The sequence below is a fragment of the Anopheles coustani genome, chromosome 3 (genome assembly GCF_943734705.1).
Source record: "Anopheles coustani chromosome 3, idAnoCousDA_361_x.2, whole genome shotgun sequence".
Taxonomy (NCBI): domain Eukaryota; kingdom Metazoa; phylum Arthropoda; class Insecta; order Diptera; family Culicidae; genus Anopheles; species Anopheles coustani.
This window is the reverse complement of record NC_071288.1, coordinates 59,808,471-59,835,729: the sequence shown is the minus strand read 5'-3', so window position 1 is coordinate 59,835,729 and position 27,259 is coordinate 59,808,471. Positions and strand designations below refer to the sequence as shown.

General features: G+C 42.8%; 1 protein-coding gene across 1 annotated transcript; it reads left to right on the top strand.

Annotated features, from left to right (window-relative positions):
* Positions 1-23,961: 23,961 nt before the first annotated feature.
* Positions 23,962-26,279, top strand: LOC131272879 (basic salivary proline-rich protein 1-like). Its single transcript, XM_058274752.1, has 4 exons — positions 23,962-23,976; positions 24,051-24,493; positions 25,554-25,766; positions 25,874-26,279. The coding sequence occupies exons 1-4, from the start codon at positions 23,962-23,964 to the stop codon at positions 26,232-26,234; spliced, it is 1,032 nt and encodes a 343-aa protein (XP_058130735.1). The 3' UTR covers positions 26,235-26,279.
* Positions 26,280-27,259: the final 980 nt, after the last annotated feature.

The following is a 27,259-nucleotide window of genomic DNA, read 5'->3' as shown; positions in this document are numbered from 1 at the left end:
TACTTGGATGACATAGTTGTATTGGGAAAATGTTTAAATACTCATGCCAAAAACCTCAATAAAATTCTAAAACGGCTTTCCGATTTTAATCTAAAAATTCAATTAGACAAATGTAAATTCATGAAAAAAGAAACAGAATTTTTAGGCCATATCATTACTCAACACGGCATAAAACCGAATCCTGACAAAATTAAGGAAATACAAAATTGGAAACTGCCAACATCAGAAAAACAAATCAAAAAGTTCTTAGGACTCTTAGGTTATTATAGGAAGTTCATAAAAGACTTCGCTAAACTTACCAAACCTATGACAAGATTCTTAAAAAAAGAAACAAATATCAATATTAATGATCCAGAATACATAGCAGCATTTGAAAAATGTAAGCACATTCTTATCTCAGATCCTATTCTGAGATACCCCGATTTTGCAAAACCGTTTGTTTTAACAACAGACGCATCTAATTATGCATTGGGAGCGGTTTTGTCTCAAATACATGACTCGAAAGACCACCCAATAGCTTTTGCTTCGCGTACACTAAATAAACACGAAATCAATTATTCCACAACTGAAAAAGAAGCCCTTGCAATAATGTGGGCTGTGGAAAAATTTAAACCTTATCTTTATGGAAGTAAGTTCACGCTTATTACTGATCATAAGCCTCTGACCTTCATAAAAAGCTCCAATAAAAATCAGAAGATTATTCGATGGAGATTAGATTTGGAAAACTATGACTATGACGTCATTTACAAAACTGGCAAGACCAACGTTGTAGCCGATGCTTTAAGTAGAAAAGCTGATATTAACGTGAACGAAACAGGTAGACCACCATCATCGAAAGATTCACAGGTCAATAACCCTAATGAAACTGTGCCAGAAACAATACACTCTGGGAACACATCCAAAGATTATTACGTACACTTTACCGAAAGACCCATAAATAACTTTAGGAATCAAATTATATTCCGTGAATCAAATACTAGTTCAACAAGCTCTGAAGAGATTTTCCAAAACTATAAAAGAACTATTATTTGCCAACAATCATTTGATAAGCAAAGCATTAGTGATGCTTTAAAGCGTTATCACAATGGAAACCAGACTGCTATTCATGCTCCAGAAAAAATGTTTCAATTAATACAAGATGTCTACAAAGAACATTTTGTTGATTCGAAAATACATTTTGTGATAGCACAAAACATAGTTGAAGATATAACCGCTGAAGAAAAACAAGACCAAATCATTAAAAATGAACATGAGCGTGCCCACCGTGGTATACAAGAAGTCGAAAGGCAAATAAAAAGATCGTATTTTTTCCCTAGAATGGTGAAGAAAATTCGTAAATATACAAATGCATGTTCTATTTGTGCACAGCATAAATACGAAAGGAAACCATATAATATAAAAATCTCTCCTAGACCTATCGAAAAAGCACCATTCGATAGAGTGCACATGGATATTTTTGGAATGGACAAACACAATTACTTGTCACTAATTTGTGCCTTTTCCAAACATTTACACCTTGTAGAGATTAAAACAAGGAATATTATCGATATACAAAAAGCTCTCTCTCAATATTTTCTAAGCTTTTGCACTCCCAAGACTATTGTTTGTGATCACGAAGCTTCATTTACAAGTCTACAATTGAAGAGTTTCCTATCTGATCTTAACATAAAACTAGAGTTTGCTTCATCATCAGAATCCAATGGTCAAATTGAAAAAACTCATTGTACAATCATCGAGTTGTACAACACTAACAAGCATAAATTCTCCGACCTAGAATCTACAGAAATAATGGCAATAGTTGTAGCCTTATACAATGACACCGTTCATTCTGCAACTTGCTACAAGCCAAAAGAAATTGTTTTCAATCAAATGAATGTTCTAGACCCAAATTATGTAGTACAAGCTGCACAGAACATTTTCATAAAGGTTCAACAAAACCTTACTAAAGCTCAAACAAACATGGTGAATCACCACAAGGGTAAAGAGCAACCCCCAGAAGTAAAACCAGACGAGAATGTCTATATAAAAAAAGGCACAAGAAAAAAATTGGATCGAAGATACAATGAATCCAAATGCCTAAAATCAAACGATCGTACCGTAACGATCAATAGAAACGTAAAGAGAAATAAAAACAAACTTAAACGGTTAAGAAATTTTAAACAATAAGATACTAATACTTTATTTCTCGTTCCAGGAAAGCAAGAAGGTATCAGAGAAGTCTCAAGGATCAACAGAAGAAAGCAACAGGAACTTTCTAAAAAGGAACTGGGATTAAAAAAAAAACTGATCAAATGAAAACAAAATAGAAAAAGAAACGAATTATAATTCTTTTACTGTTTTTCTTCCTCTATCATTTCAGGAAAGATGCTAAGCATGCAGTTCATAATATTATCATTATTACTCGCGTTTGTAGGACCCACTCAGAGTCAGAGTTTAGGGATAAAAAATCTCAACAATGATCCTATAATAATGTTAAAAGTAGGAACCTGCAAAATACAGACAGGGTATACTAAAGTAATACATCCTATTAATATGACCGAGATAGAAATAGCAATCAATTCAATTGCAAATGTAGCATACGTTGAAAACTCAAAAATCGTAAACCCAATAACAGGTATAATGTTGCATAAAGTTAGAACAGTGTATAATAATCTATACAAAATCAAACCATTAGCTAGGGCCAAGAGATGGGATCTGTTAGGCACTGCATGGAAATTCATAGCAGGGAATCCAGATGCTGAGGACCTTCGAATTATAAATACTACAATGAATCGGTTGATAGACGAAAATAACTACCAATATGCAATCAACGAAAACCTCAACAAAAAAATGAAACAGCTTAGCGAGACGGTAAACCACTTGACAGAAAATTATAACATGAATCAAATGGCTCTCAACGAAATCGATACAATGGCACTGATATTGCACTTAGATATCATGAACGATGTACTACTAGATATTGATGAAACGATAACCTTGTCGAAAATGGGCAAAGCCAGCGGAAAGTTGCTTGACCTCAAGGAAATCAACAACATAATAGACTTGTTGAAGACACAAGGGTTCGAAATTCACATCCCAGAAGAAGCAATGTCTTACGTAACGCCAAAAATAGCTCGAAACAATGATGCTATACTGTACATTTTAAGTGTACCCATACTGAGCAAAATAGAAGCAACCTTACTAAGAATTTTTGCTCTCACACATAACGACACCGTTATAGCAGATCATCCGGCTTTTTTGATAAAAAACGGCGAGGAAACGTTTACTACGCTACACCCTGAACAATACATTCAAGTGAGCAGTTTCATAGAAGAGTTTAAAGACAGATGCATTAACCCTCTAATCAACGGCAGACATAGTCTATGCGCTACAAGACTAGATACAACAACAGAGGCGAAATTGGTCAATGATAACCAAATTTTGATCACGAATGCAAAAGGTGATTTGTTAGAAACCAACTGCGGTCCAGATAATAGACCATTGAGAGGCAATTTTCTGTTAACGTTCTCAAACTGCACTGTGACATTCAAAAGCCAAGAGTTCACTTCTAACGAAATTTCCGTTGAACTCCAAATTATTGAAGGCGCTTTTCACAACCTGGTAATAAACAGGCAGTTACAGAAATTGCACGACATCGAACAGATTACCAACGTAACGTTACAAAACCGAGATCGATTGAGCCACGTTTACCTACAACAGTACTACCACAATATCTGGAAATGGAGTTTATTCGGTGGTGTGTCACTAAGCACAACATGTTTGATAGCCCTGATTGCATTTCTCTTACTATCATACAAACGATCGCAACAACAAAGAGGAACAAGATGCGACAGGAAGCGAGGAGGTACATCATCATCCAAGAACCGGAACCAGAGGCAGCCTGCTGTAGAGGTGGATCCGATCATCGTGTAAAGTACGAGGACGTACTTTTTTTTCACCCCCGGAGGAGTTATGACAGTGACCCAGCCAGACTCCAAACACAACATCGCGTCAGCAGATTCCAGCGTGAGCGTGGGAAAGAATGCCACGTAATAGGAGCTAGCTAGCGTAAACAAAATAGGAGCTGGTTAGGACAGTCAACCGAGTGGGTCGGGGAGAAGATTAGTTTTTAGTTTTAAGTTAGAACTCAACGAGTGAGGACGCGCCTCAGTAGTTAATGAAGTAGAATAAAAATTAGTTTTATTTTATTAACTCGGCGTCCAACTCATTATTATATATCACGGAATAAATGTATTATATGTTTCAACGTAAATAGTAGTCTTTATTTAGGAGTTCCTTAAAATATTTTAATTATCTATTTGATGTTTTTCAACTTAGATCAAAATTAACAATTCCTAAACAAAGCTACACTCGGGAGACAAATCAAATGCATTATGTTATAATGTTTTTAAACACATATAACTTTAAAGCATGTATGTTCAGAACAATGTTTATTACTTTTTTTCTGTTTATGAAAAATTTAAAATTCAAGAATCACCTTCAATCATGATTCATCTAGTTCTTCTTCAAGTTCTTTAGTAAAATTAGTTGTTCGTTCAGTTTCCTGATCAAAGAATCGTCGCTTTCAGTTCAGTGCTGTTACTTTTAGAAAGCTAAGAGCGATAAAGTACTTGTCATTTGTTTTGATTATACGAAAATATATTATGCAAATTCGTTTCCCACCTGGTGGAGGCGTCAGGCGTTCAAATTGTGTACAACATGCGGTAGCAGAAGAAAATGAAAAAATACATCAATTTTCGTAGTTTCCCTTCGAAAGAAGAACGAAAATTACCTGTAAAGCGGCTAAACGATTGCCACTTTTATTCCGGTATTATGCAAATGTCAACCTCTAACCTGGACTATGTTCAAGTGTCTCGTTTTTTCACACGAAAAACTCTGTGACCTTTTGGTTACTGGATGGCTCTACTTCCTACAAACGTTAAAATGCTTTCCCACCCACCCTTCCCAGTGATACTTTTTTGGACAATTCTAGTTTACAAGTTACTCAACGTAAATTCTACACATCCTGACCAACTGATGATACGTTGTTGGGATGGGAATTTACACTGCCCACTTCTGGTGCAAACAGTCGGCCTTTTTTACCATTTCTGACTTTTCTCGTTGGACAAGAGGAACTCATCGAGACTATCGAGAGGCAAGGGTGTAGTATCAATTTCAATTAAAAATAGAACACGCCCTATAGCCCCTTTTTCGTTCTATTCTGTAGACAGTATCCTGTTTGGCCATTGTCTCTCAACTCCAGTACCACAAATTGACACCTGTACCTGTTAGTATGGAATTGGATGAGTACCGAATATGGGAGGAGTACCCAGTATGTGGCCCCTTGTTGTCTATCCTGCCTTTTACTTGACTAGTGGCACAAATCGAACAACAAAACTACATCACTTTAGGTGGCAGTGATGGCCCCAGCGCGTGCAGTGAAAAGGGTCCGCCAATGTCGAGTTAAAGCGACTTCGACTCCACAAACACCCGTGTGGTTTTTGAGGGAACCGATCCTGAAAGACCCGGTAGTTAAATTTAACGATAGAAACTTTCCCTTGTTGCGTGTCAAGGCCGCTTACACCTAGAAACAGGCAGAGTTCTGCTGGACAAGCGACCCTAGTCAATAATTGAAGCTCATTGTTCTCGCGTTGAGGATAATTTAATGAATTCATATCGTATCACGAAGACGACGAACATACTACCTCGATGTTAATTAAATATGATATTTACAAATTTGTTGTCAGCCATCTTTTATGACTCACTCTTCAGAACTCGGCCTCGGTTCACTTTTCTTTCGCTAGTTTGTTTGACTGACTTCGTAAGTTAGTAGTTACTCCTGGGACGTTCTGGAAAACCACGGACATGGATATAATTTTCCTTCCAGGCACTTTCATTCGAAACGCCCACCAACCGTTGGAAAACCATTTCATCACACCAACACTTCGTTACCAAAGCGCCGTTCGAGAAATTGAATTTCCGACAATTTAATGATCCTAATAGAGATTTATGGTCAGACATGGGACAGTTCGGTTTGGTGACTCTGAACCATCTCCGATGCTAGCATGAGGGTGATTTTCAGTCACAAAAAATCGCTCGTAAAGCCCTTTACCAAAACCATACTGCAATACACCCGCAATCAGTCTTTTTTGCATCAGGCTATTGATGTTTTAGAGCTCCACTGTCCAAGGGCTACAGGATTACGAAGGATTCTAAAGGAAAAACTAAAATATCCGAGACATTTATTCTTTTCCTTTGATGTTTCATCGAACAAATTCAAAGAGAGGTCTGTTAGGAAGTTTTAGCAAACAAAGTTACAAATAGATGTGCGTGGTACTTTGAAATCAACGACACAGTTTTTCTACTTTTCCCCTGGAATGTATTTTAAAGCCATTACATAATAAACTTCATCATCCTCATCTTATGCAATAAATCATTTACCATTTATTAGACTTTCTGTGTTTCTTATCCAGAATATTTGAACTTTAATTCACACATACTATACCTAGCTATATAGAAGAAAGGCAAACAGTGGGAGGCAATCAAAGTTGGACGCTTAAAAACAAAAAACTTAACAAGGAAATTCTTCTATCTTTTAACGAATATCCAAAACAGATGCTCGAAAAAACTCGTTTTAAAAAGTGAAATAGTAAATGAGTGAAACAAGTCGTTATTTTGTATTAGACATTCAATGTCGGACACCATGCAAATCTCAAACAATGGTTTCTCTATTATTTGGTAAAATTATCATTTGTTACAACTGAGTAACTTTATTTCTATATTCTTAAATTATTCAAAACCAAAGATTTAAACAAAATAATAAAATATGTTGCCATTCCTTACTTTAATTTTTCCATGATGTCCACAGTTAAAACATTTCCTCTAATCATTCCTGCATATTAGCATAGTAGACAAGTAAGAAGAGTGGCCCATGAAGTTTCGTATCGGAAAAGAAGATAACAAAACTTAAAGTTTTCCGATTGTACGGTGTTTCATTTTCACTGCCTGCTACTGAATATCTCCTATATTTTTAACATAATAATTTTTACCTTTTCCTTACCTACAATACCCCATCCCTCGTGATCTTGTAAACATATATCCAAAGGTACCGACACTTTACATACCGAACATGTTCTGTAATCATTTTTCTGCCAACACTTCGTACTCATTTTCGTGAACATGAGGAAAACACAGCCAAGCGTGGTTCGATTGCCACAATCCTACCAATGCTAACCAATGAAACACCTGTCTACAATTCTGCACGTAACCGTCTTTGCTGAAGGGAAAACGCTCTAAAAACTCACTTCACAAACGGTTTTCGTCCATATACTCCCGCCGTTAGGACGAACCATTGTCAGACATCAGAGTACGGTGAAGAAAAAAGAAACATCCCGACCCACTGCTTAAGGCAGTTACCGTAGGCATTCTAATTTTCCACATTAGCAGCCTCTGCTCCGTTTGCCATCGTTGTTTTGTCAGTTGGAATATTTTCCGAAACAACGGCAACACGAGGCACTACCTTCTTCTGTCTTCGACATAATTAATTAACCCCACGAGAGCGGTAGAAGGGCTCGTTTCGGAAAAGAAAGCGGCAAAATATGCGCACGGACAACATCTTGAGAAGAAGAAATGAGCTCCGGCATAGGCAGCTGGCTAATTTTTTTACCCGGCCAGCCCCCCGCTGGTGGACCACATTCCTGGTTTTCTTTCGTTGCAGGATGTGCTGTTGGCAAGAGTGAGGATAATGATTTGATGAAACCATGTTTCCGCATAATCCATGCTTTGATGGTGATGTTTTTCAAATTATTCCACTCCGTGCCAACACTCTACAAAAAGACGCTCAGCTTTTTCAATGCTTCCATTTTGTAGACACACGTATTACTGAAGGGTTGTTAGCCATTTGTTGGGAGCAGTTCCTGGATTATCCCAGATGAACGCATAATCTCCTAAGAAAATACACAAACAAGTGAATAATTGAGACGGATAACGTTTAATAACTTGTGCTACTGATGAAACAGTGAAATGGAATATACTTTACGAAATTTGTAAGCAAGGAAGTCACTCAAAACCTCGTGTATTTTGCCAGCATCACTCTCCATTAGGATATTGAGCAGTACCGGTGCGGAACAAACGTCAACATCATTTGTGGCATCACTTGACACTCATTATCGCTTGGATCACCACTTCAAACGAGATCATCAATTCAGTTCGCTGATCACAAAACCAAATGGGATATTCTGTTACGCGTTTCAACGGTGCATGAGAATTATGTACAACACTGCCAAGAAACTGTTTAAATAGTCATGGGCAGACTGTGTATGTATGCAAGAATTGGTCCAATTTAAAGACTTCATGAGGGTAATCGACTGATTTCGTTACATGCTACATAATTATACCCTAGGCAATTAAGTCAGCAAATATAAAGTTCATGCATATGTATTAATTCTCAACCTAGCCCATTCTAATGATCATAACTGACATAAATCCATCGAATTTTAACATTGTCATTCAAAAGTATTTTTCTGTTATGCTAGCATGTGCTAGTTTAAAAATCAAGTATCGATATAAACATTTTTGTATATGAAAGAATCTCTATAAGTGCAAACATACAGCACAGCATGTGCTGACAGCATGACAGCAAAACAGTGTTGTATTAAAAAAGAACCTTAACAGGGATCAAGGTAGTTTTCCCGTAATATTGAAATGATAGCAACAAGAAAATGGGTTCATTTAAGACACTTTTATTTGGTTAACTCGGAAGCAAATTGAAGTTGAGACTAAAGCCTTCAACATACTTTCATTACAGTTGGTTGAAAATGCCAAAAAAGCAATGGGTTTGCATAACTATATCCAATTTTATCCATACATTCTCGTACACATTTGTGGAACGTTGTATTTTCAGTAAGAAACATTTATCCTAGTGAAAGTACCAGGAAAATCCCAACTCGAGCATAAGAGCATTACGCAGCATGCCACGGTGACATGTTTATCTTTACAACCCAATCGCATCCTGCCCGGAAAAGATCTCCAACGTAGGTACAACAAGGTACCCTCTCCGCGATTCGTGATTTTCTCGTGAGTAATTTACAAAGAACGTGCTGCGCAATAAAGATATGTAGGCCAACCTGAATAGGAGCGAACCTGCCATTGGAAGATATTATCGGCACCGGGATGGATGCTAATGATAGCATGTCGGCTCCACATTAACCCACAACCCAACTTCCTCGCCGGTAGAGCAAAAATATTCCCACAACGACCCATGTTAGACACGAGCTACGTGAGCCATCAGCACATACCGAAAACACTGATAGCACGCGGAAGAGGTTCCCGGCCTGACACAGACTTGAGCGACAAGGAGATCCCTATCCCTGTCAATCATTGGCCTGCGATAGCGAAGAACGGGCCAAAGTGCGATGCCGGAGGAAAATTTTGACATTTTCCAAAGTCACGAAATGATGTTACGAAAGAGGATACGTTTTTTCCGGGAGTGAGAGCATCTAGCATACCAGCATCTCCACAACATCAGCGTTTGGAAATCGCTCAGAGAATCGAATAGATTGAGGCGGGGGACAAAATAGCAACAGCACGCACACCTACTCTCTCCTATAATTTTGGAGGACTGCTTTCCCCGTTCGAGGATAACATCGACACGATGATGACAGTGATGAGTGAAAATGTCGGCGAAATAGGGATACCATTTACTCACAATGTTCACCCAATGAAGTAATGGGTCATCGTACACTACATTAAAGTAAACCCCCAGTGCGCACCAGTTATGTTAGCGCGATTGTATCCAAGTCCGTTTCAACATTTACCACCACCTTCTTCTGAAGAAGAAATCAACAACAACAACAAACACTACCCGTCGGAAAATACCCTCATTGACCTGACCCGTGATGGCGATGACTCATAGGTCGGTCGATGTAGGATGTAGTCGTGTACGTACCTTGTGTTATTTTTATGGTTTTCACCTGCCAACCTCGTGCTTTCTTGCTTTCACTCGGATTTCTGTCGAACGCGATGTCGGGCTTCTGATAAGCTCCAGAAAAAAAACTATACACGCTCTTGCCCGATGTTTTTGGGTTGTTCCACACTGAATGGCACTAATTTGTACCCGTTGTGAATAGATGCATAGCACAATCACCCGCCAGAAACTAGCCGCACAATGTCACGAGACCTGTCCTAACGTCGCACTGTGCGGGAGAAAACTGGGCAAACTGTCAACTTTTAAATTGGCAAAACTAGCCCACGATGATACGCCAGACCCAGACAGCGCTATATAGGAGCAGTGCACCAATCCGATGGCTCGCAATAATATGTGTCACTCGGTCCGTGGTTTTCCACTACTTCTGGGACACCTGCCCTACCAGCAGGTTGTATTTTTGGTGTGATGGCCTGCGTGCTTCGCTACCCTACGACCTCTATAGTCCCGTTTTCAAACACCGTTACACTTTCCCATCGTCCCCTAGGACGATACGCACCCTGAACGTCGGTTTTCCGATTTTGTTTTTATTTTTTCCCTTCAACACATCTGCCCATCAGAGTTTTCCACGAGTTTTCTCACTAGCTCTCCCTCTCTCACGACTCACTAGGGTTCTATGTTGCACGGCGGGCGCTCCGTAGCCGCTGTGGCATCCCGCCAGGACATCGACGATGATTCATCCACGCAACATCGCAATCGCAAGGAAACCCCGAGAACCCGTCCCTGCCTGCCACCATTGCCACATACGTCCCCACGGAAACGGTCGACCCGCATCAAATGCCGCACACAGCAGCTCTCTGCTTTCTGCTCGCCGTCAGCTGCTGAGTCCAGCTCTCACTTCCGCTGGCATCGGGTTCTCTCGCGTTCGACAGCGGTCTGATGAGATAACATTTCTCTCAGCGGCTGGATTTGGCCGATGGAAGAGGGGGTTGTGCACATTTAAGCGGACAGCAGGCGCGGTGTCAGTGTCCTCAGCAGCAGTCGGAGAGTCCTTGCAGACTCTCGGCGGCACAAAATCTCGGGAGATGGAAGATTTTCTTGGATTTGTTTTGCCTTGCGGGGAACAAATCGGAAGCTGCTACTGTAGGCGTAGGTTACGGTTTCATTTTCCACTTCACAAATACACCACACTAAACACTGCAAACTACCTCCAATTTATGACCGACGTTCCCTGACTAAATGGAAGCAAAACTCTACCGAACTTTACTGTTCTGGAAAACTTCTACCCTATCCTTTTCGGATCTAAAAACACAGTATATGGCCTTCGATGGTATGATCCGCGTCAAGGTTATCTTCGATTGAATTTTCCTGTGGATGCTTGCCTATGCCAACACGAACACGTTTCCGTAAAATTGTTCACAAAACAACAGGCACAATATTATTTGTCACATGGAGGTGCCTGAGATGGAAAATCCGATATCTTCTACACGGAAAAACACCATGACGCTAACGCGGAGAGCATCGAGCGAACCTTTTAGACGTGAGTTGTATTTCCAATGTTTTTTCCTATTTCCTTCAGAGTCCTCTTGGATGCTCGCGCCCAGGACGGACCCGGGACATGACCAGCGCGGCGAGAATGTTGCGAACAACTGAATGATGTCATAGGAGTGGCTGGAGTTTTTAAAAAACACTCCCCCATTGCCATTCCATTGCCACGGTCTGCTGTGAAGCGAGGACTGTCGGCGAGTTCTCGCATAGGAAAACCGAGTGTACGAGCTGGAAAATGGTACCCACTCACCGATTCGGGAAACCATTTCCAGTGGTTCGCTTGTACCAGCCCCACACGGAGGCTGTGGAAAACGCCTGGAAAGGTGCTGCTCTCTTGCTGAAGCGTACGGCGTGGAACTCAACCGAACGCCACGGATTCGGGTTCCGCTCGGCACGTGCTACTATATAGCATGCTAGTTTTGGCCGGCTTGAGAGACACGGTCCGTGACGTAAATCGGTGCACTTGTTTTGATACCGAACGGAGTCCTGCGCAGTACGCATCCCTCGCCACGGTGCCCAAGAATTGCGGCATACGACGGGGGCATACTCATCGGATAAGTTATCAGGATACGGACCGAACGGTAGCTCATCACCAGGCTCGAGCGGCTTGGCTCACCATCGATCCACCGAGTCTTCGTTTCTTATCAAATGGATCGCCTCCTTGCCGAGCTGTCACTTTCAGCATCTTCCGGTCCCGACTAGATGAGGTGGCGTAAGAAAGGCGGAAGGAACTGAGTACTCGCGGACAAACAAGCAACATTGGACCTTCCCCGTAGTACGTTACGTAAACAATGCTGTCAGTTGAGCACTGACAGCGAATCGTGGAAGCATGCTAAAAATCGATGTAGAAACTCAAGGAACTCCCACCCACAGAACGGTTATCGCACCTGTCAACGTTGCCTGTTCAACTATCACGATACGTTTATTTCAAATTGTTTTCTGGCAGCTCGCGCCCATGTATCCTTCGGCAAGAGTTGAACAAATGGATATGATAGGTGGAAGTCTCTTAAATTTCGTGCCATTTTCATCGATCCCTCGATGGAATTGACCTTTAAAAGTTTAAATACTCTATCCCCCGGAAGCATTCAATACTCGATGTCAAAATTACAGTTAATAATAATGTGTCATCTAAGGGTTATTCATATATGCTTTTAGTGTGTAAAAGGTAATCAGTCCTTTAATTAACGTTAACTTTAAGACGTAAGGAATAAATACATATACATTAAATCAGATAGTATTAAATACATTTTAACTTTCATTTCAAGAACTTCATGGAACATCACCCGTGCATTAAATGAAATAAGCAGGAAAATCAGCAATTAATGCATCAAACGTTAATAACATGATTTGTAGAAATACAACTGCGTTTCATTAGATACAAAATGAAGATAAGGAGTTTTACAATCTAACCCGTTCTCACACGAAATAGTTTTTTTAAAACTAGTTTTAAATATGGTCAGTTCATTCAAAATTCATGATAAGCGAACATGAAAACTACATTATTCCACAGGCGTAATTTAAACGGATGAAAACTTAAAGATGGATGACATTAAAAATGTTGAACCGAAATGCTTCATATACCTTTTGGCACAAATATGATTGGTCAGAAAAAAATATGTATCTAACATTTTTTACGCATATGGCTTCAAACCCGCCCCTCGTCACAACATTGTAATTATTTGCAAAACTTCCCTTTCGGCTCGTTTAGCAAAAGTAAACAGAGTCACCGCCACCGAAGGAATCCCCGATGGCGCTGGTTATTTTCGGACTCGCATATTCAGCCTTCTCTTGGGAGGCCGGTGTTTGCTGCCTACCACGTCAAGGAAGAGCAAGGACAAGCATGACTTCTTCACCCACCCGGCTCGGCCTACGAGGAGTTTATAAAATGAAGTTCCTCGTGGGTGCAACAGCGCCTTCCAGCACCGAGAAACGCACGGAAAACGAACGTTTACTTTGGAAGCGAATCAACAACATCAACGGATGATTTTCCAACCTTCCACCGAGAGGCGAGGACGATACCTTTAACGGGCAAGCTCTCTCAACCGACCCCTTGATGGTTTTCCCGTTAGTTTTTCCCTCAGTCAATGTTTCTTCATGCCACCGACGAGAAAGCCACCAGTTCGAAACCCTAACACGCATTTTTTACCCTGCCGTGCTGCGTGAAACGAAGAGAGTGAAAAAAATGAAAACCATTATTGCTACCCCCTTTCCTCTCCTCTCCTGATGCCACGCGAGCGTCCAATCTCTTATCAAATATTTACAGTAAATTTATTTGCTTGTACTGAATTATTAAATGCACACAAACAGAAACTCATTTACAACTCGACGCTACCCAAAGTCAAACGGCGTGCCGCTTTGAAAAACAGTCCGGGACAAGATAAAGAACAAGTTTCCCCCGGATGATTGCATTTTAGCGGATGATTTACACTTGCTACTCACCGACACGACGGCTTCGGCGCCGGTGACTTCCGGTACGGGATGAGTTGTCCGTTCAGTCGCGGCCGGATTGGCAGAAGTGTTCGAAATGAAACGGCGTTGCACTAATGCATCCCTCGCAACGTAACGCACAAGTCGTGCCAAGTGATTATTCGCCCCATAATGATAGACATTAAGAAATATTTGTATGCAGGTATACCTCGTTCCGCGCTTTTGTTTGTTTTTTTTTTTATTTTTCATATATTTTTTATGACCCAACAGTGAAGCAATCTGTCGAGCAGTACGCCGAGCAAGATTCATAAAGTGCCGCGCGAATGACTAACACTTGCGGAACGAAACATGCGACCCGGCCGACCAGTTTCATGATCACTTTCGAAAACCAAACACCATCCATCGGTCCGCCGTGTGCACGACGCAAAAATGTACGTGAAAAAAAAACGCACGCACACACACACACACATCGCTGCACATTTAGCCGCAATGCCTCCCACAAGATATGATGCATTCCGAACCGGGCTAAATATGCATCCGACAGCGCGGTGCAGTGCCGGCGATGCAATGTTTCATATACCGGCACCTGCCCTTATATGAGCGATGCACTTGAAATAGACCCGTCGACAGTACGGCCCACAGCCACCACAACCACATATCGTGCGTTCGTGCAGAGTAGCTTGCTAGCCGGTCAGATTATCTATTCGTATCACGCAACCTGTGATGTCATGGCGCTCCTTGGCGTGATGTAAGACAACAATGTCGGCAAGAAGAAGTTGTTTGTGAGCTGGCGCAAACGGAAAGTTTAACCTCCGCACTGAAAATGGTATAAAACGGCGTAATTAATGTCCGTATTGGAACATTTCAAGGGTATTCTCGCTTTTGAATCCACACTTTGATATGGATTTTCTTCATCCAGCATGTTTCTATAGATCCTCTATTATTCTGTTTTTATTTTTTTCTCCACAATTTATTTTTAATGTCTTCCAATCATGTTGCTTATCACTGGTATCTCACCAAAAAGTGCTTCGCTATTCAAGTTTTGTGAATGAGACATTATTTTCAATTAGGGCACTCTTTTTTTTAACAGCTACCAAAAACTATTTCGCCCGCGATATCCATGTCACGCAATATTTATCGCGCAAAGCTAAGACTGCCACAAGATTTCGACAAAACAATTATTTTCTTCTACAACAAAACAGGAAAAAATAGCAAACTAATCAACCCATTTCCTTCTCGTGACTTGCAACACAAAAGACGTCACCGCGCATGATGGATACATGAACCGTAACCGAACTATCTTGAACACACAAAAAAACTTACGTCTCATCGTGGGCACCATTTTTAAGCATTCCTCCCCGGTCGCACCATCTTGGAATTTGCTACCACCACGTTCGCTTCTCTTTATCTCCAGTCTTTGCACGGGCGGATCCGGGTTAGGTCAGGTTGCCCCGGTTGCTGCCTCATACAACCGGAATAACCCCAAAAACGCAATAATCCAGGATCTCACCACTGGACCCGGAGCATCAGAACGTTAAGCAGCCTCACGACTCAACGCGGGCTCGTTTTGTTTTCTTCACGAATCACGACTTGCCAGACGGATGTGACCCTCCGGTTTTTACCTCTTTAAGCCATCACTTTTACTCCTTGTCATGTTTAAACATGTTTCGGTTTCTTTGCGGAGAATATCTCACGCTCCAGGAATTTTGTTCCCGATGCCGGGAAGTAGTGAAGCGGGATCCTCCAACGGTTTGATACCTCATCTGCTATTTATTAATAACATCCGGATCGTATCGTTCACGTCCGTTAACTGACAGCGACGAAGTACCATGCAAAAGTGCAATGTTTAAAGCCTGTTCTCATCGATCGATCTGAGCTGAGAGACAGACCGATTACACTAATCACTTCAACACTTTATTAGCAACACTGTTCGTCGGCACCAAGAACGGGAATAATCGGCACACTTGAACCACGATCATTTCAAAACCTCGCCGAAAGACGGTGACTTGCATGTCAAAATGAGAACCTCCAACACACTGTTTGAATTGAATCCTGTAGAGTCTCGAACCTTGTAACTCCGCAAACGATTCACGTAACACAGAATCTCCAACGAGAATGATTCTTTTCCCTCAAACTCTGACTCTTTCCATCGCTACGCCCACACACCTCTGCTTTCTTTGCTCGGCCTTTTATCCAACTTCCACCTCAACTGCGCACAAGTTCTCGACAAGTCTTCCGTGATATAATTTAAAAGGGTTTTTATCTCGCGCTCAGCCTCACTTTAGCGGGGAAGAACTTTTGCAGCCGACGGTGCGAATGGAGTGAGCAGAGAAAGAAAAAAAAATTAACAAATGATTATTGCTCAATCATCTTCATTCATTTATACACATTTCCTCCATTTAACGCTTCTTGGCTTCGAAAAGCCACGTGAACCCCATCATCATCAGCCTCAGCCATCGGCAGCATCATCATCATCCATTTTGTTTACCCTTTTCTTTTTGCGTTGAAAATAAGACCATTCCGATCGCAGGTGGACGGACCGTGATTATCAGACTTCGAGTGCATAATACTCCGCTGGAGTGATCCTATTTGGCGTCTTTTTTGTTGCAGAGCGTGTTGCCCTATGCCATTCGCTCGTTCACGCCACCCCCTAATTGGGCCGCTGTTGTGCGAGGGAAGGGGGTGTTGAGTCAGAAAGGGGGGAGGGGAGGGAGCGCACTTGTCGACTTGGCCAACAATGCGCCCTTTTGTTGCTAGCTGAGAAGTGAGGCGGACGACAGCAACAAACGGTGGATCTGTCTGTTGATTAATCAATTCGTTTGTTTCGTTCGCTCGGTTCGCGACCGCGATGTTCGCACTGCAAATGCAATTTGTGAGCGCTCCTTGTTCGCTCCAGCTGAGCATAACCCTCGGGAAAGGATTAGTCTGTTTATTTTTATTATTTTTTTGTTGTGTTGTGTATGTGTAGGTTTGGAGGTGTACCACCCCATACGGAAGCAACGCACCGGACGTGTACCACCAGGGGTTATGCGAGGCTTTAACAGTTTTATTATATTTTTGTTTTTTAAAAGAAGAACAACCTGCGGATGTAACCCTTGAATGTAACCCAAGGAATGAAAACAACTTTGAAAAAATGTTTATCATTTTAAATTTTACAAATTCTGTAAAAGCAGCAATGGAATAATATGTTGTGCGTATGTATTTGAACAACTCTACGTGCTAATGCATCAAGGATGATTAAAACGGGTAAAAAATATTTAGATTTTTTTTAAATGACTTTTCTCACCCCTGTTCTTTTATTAGCAAACAGTTGCAAAGAAATATTACAACCTTTCATCTGCAAACGTGAGCATTAGTTTCTATAAAAACAAAATAAAAATTACATTTCATCTGGAACAAACATTGGTTTAAGCTGCAACATTTTTTGAAACTCTTTTTAACTATACTGTAGATACCATAGATTCTCAAAGCATGTACTTTCTAAAATTTTAGACCAAATGACTCACAACTTGCTATTTAATGTTTCCTAGAAAATTCTTGCTTAAATGAATCTAGATTTTCCAGAGCTTGTTATTCTTTAGCTACATGATTCATTGAAGGGTTAATTTAACATCCTTTTTTGGTGCCTAGACGGGTTGACGGGCAAACAAATCCATTCGAGGCAACGAAGGGGAACAAGTACAAGTCCTCCAAAAACGCTGCAGGATTAGTTTCCACCGTATTTTCCTAGATGTAAAGACGTTGAATGCTTGTTACTATGTGCTGCCGGTTTCCTTCGCCAGCGGATACGACCAGGCGTAATGATTTACGCTACGCTCGCTCGATGATGATCCCTGCGTAAACGTCACCATCGCCGTCGTCGTCGTCGTCGTCATCGGTGGATTCCGGGCTTCAATTAGGCACCAGATTATGACGCTTCAACATACGACCTCCGGCTTAGTGCGAAGCGAAGCGCGAGCTGATCAGAACTACGAAGCAGAAGCCACCGTCCCAGAAATGGGGGAAGGAATGGTGCTTATGCTCAGTCGACCATTGCCAGTCGACGCTGCTATACTGCGTGTTGCCATCTTTGGGCGACCAAAAACAACTGCCTGGAACGTAACGGCCCAGGGTGGACGAATCCATGTAAAGATAGCGTTCCCCCAAATGGCCTACCATCAAACACCTTTGCGACGGCAGGAAAAACCCTCCGAAACTCCACAGTGCATGTCCTCGCAGCAAAGCACAACATATCCGAACACGCCAACACTCTCGCCTCGCCCACCTCGCAACACTCCATTAGCAAAAATTATGGACAGTAAAAAGTGGCACTACAAATTTTAATGGCCTTGAAGATTATCGTTTTTTCTCCCGTGTTCCCGAATGCGTGTGTAGGTTTATCTCCGTTATTCTTCCCTTCAAAGAACCGTATGGTGCGTGAATTTGTCAGGGTATTTAAATTAACTGTCGACAATTGTGTTGCTCGCTTTATGCTTCGGATGCACATACGTTTTATCTACACCTTTTCCCATTTCTGCTAGGAAAACAAAGGAATGACAAATACTTTCATTTGCACATCAAATGTCACCCACGGGGAATTGTGAAACACAACGCGAGTAAAGGCTAATTGTTTCAACCTTTAACCACCACTTCTCGAGAATATATCAAAATCACTCTTATGCTAATGGCGTCCAAAACCGACAGACAGACGTACACTAAATACGCTTCCTTCATACATCAAACGAGTTTATTAAAAAGGTTTCCCTGCCTTCAGTTAACCCCTTACAGGCGTGGGTATTTTCTTCTTTTATCCTCCATAAGGTCATTGAAAAACTTTTCGAATCTCAATTTTGTTGACCATCCCAGTAACGTCGGTTTTCGCACATCCTAACGGGCACATGGAGACGTCCCTTTTACACAATTTGCATAAAATGTCACTACCACGGCAGTATTTCATTGGCATTCTTTCGATCGCCCCTTCGCCGAAATCGTTTGTTTATTGGAAAGTTTAGAAAATACTAAGTTGAGAGTTTATCGTGTGAAAGGGACAGTTTGTCCAAAACTCCTCCTCCTAGTGACTTGTTTGATGTTTTAAAATATTCAGAAACTTTGCCCAACGGGCTAAATCATCCAGCAAAAGAGAGCCAACCGCACAGCATGACGATGAAATGAAGAGCCGCGTTGGCCAATTCCGAAAAGGGAAGGTCAAGAACCCTTCACGTGCACGGATGAGCGGTCAATTTCCCCCGTACCCTTTTTTCATCCGGTCGTTGCCCAATGGGCCGGAAATGCCTTCAAAATTAGCCTCAAGAAGACGGTCTCGACGGCTTTCATCGTCGCTGTAAGCGCCCCTCATCGTCATGTACAAGCCGCGGCTAAGCATACTCCAGCGGGGGAATCCTTGACGCTCGTGACGATTGTGAGCGATCGATGCAGATCACTCATCACGTCGATCCGCTCGGTGAAGGTTCTCGGAGGTGGATTCTTTTCATATGATAAACGCCGGCAAACGACTTGGACGACTTTTGCTAACATTTACATATTGGGATGCGCGTGGCAAAGGAAACTTTCGAGTACCTTCAAGGCAGCCGGAGCCGGCCTGTCCTTGACATTTTTCGCACCGCGACAATCCGCGATCCTCACGGATCCCAACCGGCGCGCTCTAGATGGTGAACGCACTTTTCGTTCACTTTCCGGTTTGACACTTGCACTGGAGGGCACCTTTTAGCGTATGATATTGGAGGCGGCGGCGGAGGCAGCGACATTTTAGTCGAAATTTAAAAAAACATACATGCATAAGCTCGGGTCGCATCTGCATGCCAGCGCGCATTTAACAGAAACCATCCGAATAGGCGACCGAAGCCAGTGAATGTTGTTTCCTTTCGCCCGAAAGCCGCCAATGCGATGATGATCTCGCTCGATATTTCCATCGCATGTCAAACTGCTAGCGGCGTCCTCTTCGGCCAATCGTTCCGTTCAGGTGCGCCAGAAGAGTAATTAACTTATTGACCGGAATGCTAGGGCTAGTTTAATGTTCCGATTGGATGTCGAATGTGGATCGGACCGGCAAGGTGGGTTGTAAATTATAACTATTATTATTATCATCGCGAAAGGTGAAGCGCAAATCATGCGATCGCCATCCATTCACCCGTTTGGGACCGATCGTCTGTTGGCGAATTGCACTGAAGGTCATCGGAAGGCTCCGGGGTATAATATGCTGCGGGCGAACCAAAAGTTAAACGTTTGTATAAAATACGCGCTCCAATCGAAATGTCAACCGTTTTGAGTAATCTTCCACCGGATCAGATGATATCGACGACAACCATCCCGTCTGAGATACTTTTAAATAATAAATCCCAACAGGGGGTTTGACGAGCAACGTGTTTTGACAACCGTGAAATAATTACTTTGTATTCATCACTACTCGGTGGCAGTGACAGATGGCGGCCCAGCAGTCCATCCTTCCCTCTGGCGGCGATTAAACGCTACTTACTTGCGCATAACTAGTGGCCAGAGCATCCAGCAGTATGGTTTTTCTTTTTTGCGCACGCGACAAACCGCAAAACAGCGGTTGACCATGACGTTGGCATGGATCGGACATGATCCAGAAATAGAACTGAATGGTTCGTCTGCTCTATGTTTAGGCTGATGAAGCCATCAATCTTACGTTTAATCTTTAGACTTAATCACCTTTTGCTTCCTACGAGATATCATTGAAAGGCAGAATAAAACAAGAAAAGTTATTATGAAACAGCTTCACAGTATTTACTAACTTGATTCAACATTCCTGAAATTGATTGACGAACATCGATAAATATAAGCGATCGAATCGAATCGGGGCTACTTCTGAATTTCCCATCCCGAGTCTCATGGAATCGATTTTGCGAAGTACGAGGATAGATAAATTATCGTCACTCTACAAGTTACAGCAACGGTACAACTGAGCCGCGGGATGGTGTGTCTGAGCATCGTCAGTCACATTTGTAGTACCGACTGGTTGGAGCGAAAAACCTGGAGGAATCTACCCTTATTGTGCTTCATGAATTCATAACTCATACATAAATTATTACTTTCTTCATCAAGAATTTCCCCGTATTTCGTCTGCTCAGGTGATATTCGATTCTTCGACGTCGGTCCTTGGGATAAGGGAAAACACCAGCAAAGACACGAAGAAAGAAACAATTTCACGTCGGTTGCCTCCAGTGCTTCCACTCTTTTTTTCCACTGCCAGTGTTCCTGGGAGGTTGATCTCCGTGAAGAGATCTCTCCACGTCCTTTCCTCATCCAGAACCGGAAAACTCTCGCCAGATTCGGGGAGGGAAAATCGAGGCAGTCATACCTAGAGCCATAAATTTCCCTGCATTAGACGTGCACTCACCCACCGCGCGCTCGCGCAGCCAATGGATGGCAAACCGGGGCGAAATACATTCACACCGCATACGGAATGTTTTACGCCGTGCTCTTTCAGTGAAAATCGGCGCGGATGGTACAGGTGCGAAGATGGTTTGTACAATCCCATCAGAACGACAACCACCAGGAGGCGCGCAGTTTGTCTGGAGTGTTGTCTGCACAGCTGGACCAGGTCCCGGGGAGTTGGGGCAGCCGAATAAGTTTAAAATATTCCCCATTCGGACGCGTTGGTTTTATAAATATTTATCGGCGATTCGATACATGGCGAAGGATCACGTCTGGATGCTGAAGATTTCTTTGCTGTTCTGTTCTTCCCTTTATCAGAATTTGATAGGCGAAAGCGTTGCCAATGGGACGAATTTTTCTTTTTTTTGTGTTTCCGTTCACCTCCAAATGTCAAAACATCACCAAAGCGTGTGAAATCCTGGGATGGAAAAACTCGTACTACCACCTCAGGAACACATGGTAGTCCACATGGGGTATCGCGAATTTATCGCCCTAACAGCGATGCAATTTTTCTAGACACCTCTGGTTGATTCCGCCAGATTGCAATGTGTTTGGCTATTTGTAGCTATTGAGAGGCAATAAAAATTTATTCATAACAGCTTTGCTTTGATTTGGTGTAATGCTATTTTGGTCTGCCACAGGACGCGCAACAGTTGTGCTTGTTTTTCATATGGCTGCATTCTATCTGATGTATTTTATTGATGTCAAGAACGTGAATTAACTAAAATCAATGTAAAATAGTTTAACCAGAATAGTCTTGAGAAACCTCTAGCTGTAAATCAATAATAAGCATAACACAACTTCAATATAAGGGTACTCGACAACTCGAAACAAGCAAACGAGAAGTCAATGGAAAGAACATAATATTTCGAAAAAAAAATCAAAATTGCAAAACAAGCGTACAGCGATAATTCGGCAAAAATATATCGTATTTTCTTTTTAATTGTACGTTTTCTCACTTTCATCAAAAAAGGCAACGAATAATTTTCATTGACCAAGGAAAAATTAACAAGTAATTCAAGGAAAACGTGTTGATTTAAGAAACTTTTTGAGTTTTGCAATGTTATTTCAATAAAATCAAACAAGTTAATCCCGAATTATACTATTGTTATCATGTACTCATTGGTGGTTCTGTTCTGGTGTTTATAAATATAAATACTATTGATGCCAAAAGGTTTTGCTAACTAATATAATAATTCTAATATACACAGTATTGAATAGGAAATATATTTCTGAATAGCTTTTTGGAAATATTTGAAATTTTTCAGAATAATTTTTTGGAATTATACGAGTTACACGGCAAAAATCAATATTCTTCGGACTAATGCATAAAAGGTTTGAAAAACTCTACATAATGGAGGAGAAAAATTGACAAGCAGTATAAGCTCTCCGTTCAAAAGTACGATAAATTAATCCAACCAACCAACCAACAATTTCCTTGGCTTTTGATTAGACCGTTACATATGGAAAATTCAAGCAATAGAACGTATGAGCAAAGAAAACATCAGTAGATTTAGTTGACTATTCTACCATCATACTAAACGAGAACTGGAAATCATCATGCTAAATATTTTAAATTGACAAACTTCAGCAATTAGTGGGATGTATAATTCATGTTTGAGCAAAACGGGCGAACCTTCACGCACCTACTAATGGAATCAATAGCCTCTAAAACTCTCGATTCCATCGGTTCGAAACTCATCATTCACCACCCGATCCAGCTATTTATTTGATCAAGTCGTTTTTCTTTTCTCCCTCTCACTCTCTGCTTTCGATTTCCCCACACGCATTGCTTGCTCGAAAGGCGGGTCGAATCTGCGCGCTGGTACCGGGAGATCGTCTTCGTCGAAAACAAAAACCTAATTTAACAAGGGCGCCACTAGTAGCGCAGATGAAACTGAGCAAAAAAAACAAACAAAACCTGCCGGGAAAAATGACACGGAGTTCTGCAGACGGCAGACGGTAAAGTCTCTTTCGCGAAAAGTGAACGTACCCTGACGGGTACGCAGCGTTTGTAAGTTCGATGTAATATCGAACCAAATTTCTAGCCTCCGGCTTCCACTGCGACGCTCAACCGGAACGATCACCGCTTGGCGATCATTACTACCGATTCAATCGATCCAACGCGATCCAGCACAATCGATAATGATGTCTTGAGAATCAACCTGCCATTGTTTGTTACCACCAGCACCATGGTTGCAACGCCACCCCTACCACGAGCCGATGTAGAACGATCACTCCACGATCGCCACTGCTCTTCACCTTCGTACGGATCGTGGCAGCGCGTTTCGGGCATTCGGATTATGATGGGGGAGTCGTCAAACGGCAATGGCATCTACGTACGTACAGGTTCATACGTACGACGACACTCGAGGTCCGTCTCCTCCTACCCGCTTGGTTCTCCACCGCCACGGACTGAGATCTGCCGACGCCGGCATCATCATCAACAGCATCATCGGCAGCGCGTCGTCACCGCCACCGCTATCCGGGTGTTAGAATCGGCAGCGTGGTACCTGTGGTTATATAAAACCGCAACTCATCTTCTACGGCATTAGTTCGGTTCGACAGCTCCTCGAAGAAGCTTGAAGCTTAGCTCTCACGGCCCAAGCACAAGCTTTTCGCGATCCAAATAATTTCGGCAACGTATTCGCAAAGCAGCTCGTCTTTCCAGAGTTCCTCCGCAAATCAACATGATCCGCAAGACGGTAATGCGACCAGGAAGAAGATCCTATGTCTCAGATGTCCTAATTGCATCAATTCCTCGTCCTTCTCCCGGTAGGTTTTGACGGCGTTCTGCGCCGTGCTAGGATTGGCGAGTGCCGCCCGGTTGGACAACCTCTACGGTGCACCGGCTCCTGCTGCCTCCTACCAGGGAGGTGGCGGTGACTCGAACGTCCTCAACGCACCGAGACGCGATGGCCAATTCGGTGGGGTGTCTCCTGCCAACCAGTACCTTCCACCGTCGGCTGGCGGACAGCAGGGAGGCTACCCATCGGTCGCACCGCTCGGTCAGCCGTCGGGACCCGGACCTCAGCAAGGTCCCTTCGGAGGTGCGTACAATCCGCAACCGTCTGGTCCTTCGTACGGCGGCTCGGGTAACGCCCTGCGTCCAAGTGGTCCTGCCGGTGGCTTCCAGGGCAACAGCTTCCAGCCTCAAACCACTCCCATCCCCATCCTGCGCTACGAGAACGTCAACAACGGCGATGGCAGCTACCGATTCGAGTAAGTATCTTGGGCATGGACACGCGTCCCTGGACAAAGTGTGCCCGATGACCGTTCAGCGGCGGGTTAAATGCTTGAGATACTATCGGCACGAGTATCCACCAGCACGGATTCCAATTAATTCTGCTGCCCGATGATCTCACTGCTGCAAAAAGAGCACGGTCGAACGCAACAGCAGGTCTGGATTACACAACGTGGGTCAGAGTGCTGACAGTGCAGTGCAATTAGTTCAAAAGTTCATCCACGTGCACCGTTAATGAATTATCGTGTTCCGCGTGTTCACAAGTGCAACGGAAAAATTAATGATAAATGTTAAAAAAAAATTCAAACAGCAACTGGTAACAGAAACAAAACGGTAAACTGTTGTCGTAAAAGTGATGCTGAATGCTACGTTACACAATTATGACAGTTCAAAAGACTCGTGAATACTTGCAGTGATGAGTAGTGGTAGACAGCGGGAAACGTGCTTTAATATCATGCTTTGAGCTCCACTTTAAATGCGAATGGGTTTTGATGAAGAAATTTTTCTAGACAACCTTTATTCCTTTATAAAGGTTTTTTATTTTTTTTTATATTCTATTTTTTTAACTTTTAGATTGCGAAATTCCAATTAAACGTTGGTTATGCTCAATCTAAAGACGTTACGATTATGATGAATACTTTATTTTGGAGTTTTTTGAATTCGAATTTCCGAAAAACAAAATATTGGTTTTATATCAATGTATTGAATACGCAGTAGTAATTTCTATAATGATTGCCAAGCATTTAAAATACGAAAAGCAAAACAAAACAAGCAAACAAAAAGCTTTTTCAAAACAACATAAAGTGATCTATTGTTCCTCGATATTTTCAATATGAGTAAATAGTTTATAAGTACAAAAAACGTATATCCTCTGTTCAGAACAAGTGGCTTATAAATTCCGTATTTCCATTTCAACTGTTAGGACTCATCTTTTATAGTTACAGCAGGTTGAAGGTTTTAACGCCATGTCCGACGAATCTGAACAAAACAAGTTAATTTATTACATACTTCTCAAACTTTGCATTTAATTTTTCACAGCTATGCCACTGGTAACGGCATCCAGCACCAGGAGGAGGGATTCCTTCGCAATCTGGGACCGGAAAAGTCGGAACAGGTAGTGTCCGGGGGCTACTCCTACACCGCCCCCGATGGTCAGCAGTATAGCGTACAGTATAAGGCCGATGCCAACGGTTTCCAGCCTGTCGGTGACCACCTGCCAACGCCCCCACCACTGCCGGTAGAGTTGCAAGAGTGAGTGTCCATACCATAGGGTACCGATCGTGCATCTAAAATATGATCGCTTCACGCAACTCCGGAGTTTGTCCTTGTTTTACCCGTTTGTTTTTCCCTTCACTCAGGGCCTACGATCTGCACGCCCGACTGCACGCCGAGGCGGCCGCCCGACCCAAGAATCCCGCCTACCAGGAACCCCAAGCTCCGGGTCGCCAGTATGGAGCTCCTCAACCACAGGGCGGAGTCCCCCAGGGTCAGTACTATCCCCAGCAGACCAACCAGTACCAGCCACCGCAGCAGCCTCAGCAACCTCAGCAGCCACAGTATCAACAGCCGCAGCCCCAGTACCACCACCAGCAAACGCCCCAGTACCAGCCGAGCTCCCCGAACGCCATACAAGGTTACCCGTCGGCACCGGCTAACCAATACCTGCCTCCCAACAAGCGACAACAGGGCTTCAACCCGAACACTGGCTACACCTACTAACCGCCCGGCCAGGGATTAGCCCTTTTTATCGATTTCAGTATTTATTTGAGCCCCAAAATGAAACCCGCTAATAAACCAGAGTGCTAACAACGCCCACAAACCGTCACCAACACGTACATACACCCTGTGAATCCTGTGTGTTTTACTGTGGCCTCCTTTCGGGCCGTGCTCCGACTTTCCTTCCGTAAACAGAAGTACACTTTTCCGGCCCTTGACGACCTTGGCGAGCAATTGTACCACGAAGAATGTTCACCTGATTCTCTTAGGAACCCTTTTTTTCGTTCATTTTGGGGGAAAAACAAGTTTGTTTGGTTTGGTGAAATATTTCGGATAACCCGGCCTTTGCTATAACCTGTACCGTCGTCATGAGCAGAACCCCGACCTGGCCCATTACCTTCACCCTTTCGCGGCGGCAACGGGCTGTATCGGTGTCACGAAGGCAGGCCACCAAAAGTCACGACCGTGCCCCTGACATTCGTCATCCATGTTTGCAAAAACCACACAAAGCCACACAAACAGTTTTCCGCTGAAACACGAACGCCGAGGCACGAGGTATCGGGGTGAAAAGTGGCACACGCGATCTGCCGCAAATCTTGTGGAAAAATCCAACAAGGCTATGGGGCTGAAGAGTGTTACTCCAACTCGCCATGCTAGTTGACGTTTTATAAGTTTACGTGCATGGTATTGACCCTTCGCCTATTTTCGCACCCGAACAAAGCATCACCAAGCGGGTCGGTATGCGGAAAGTCACAATCGAATCCGTTATGCAAATAAACGTAGCTTTTCCAAACAGAGTGCCTCCGGCAAGGCGTCTATTCCGGTGCGTATGGAGCTGGGCAACCCGGTGCGAGTAAGCTGCGGTGCGCCACTGCCAGTGCTCATGAACTGTCGAAGCCGTTCTTTATGCACTTCCCTAAAACGCAGCCCAACCAGCGTCAGCCAAGATTCGCCACCTCGTTCCATTGGCTTGACGGGAGAAGGAAAGAAAAGCATCACACCGCCCTGGGCGATAAATCAAAGCACAG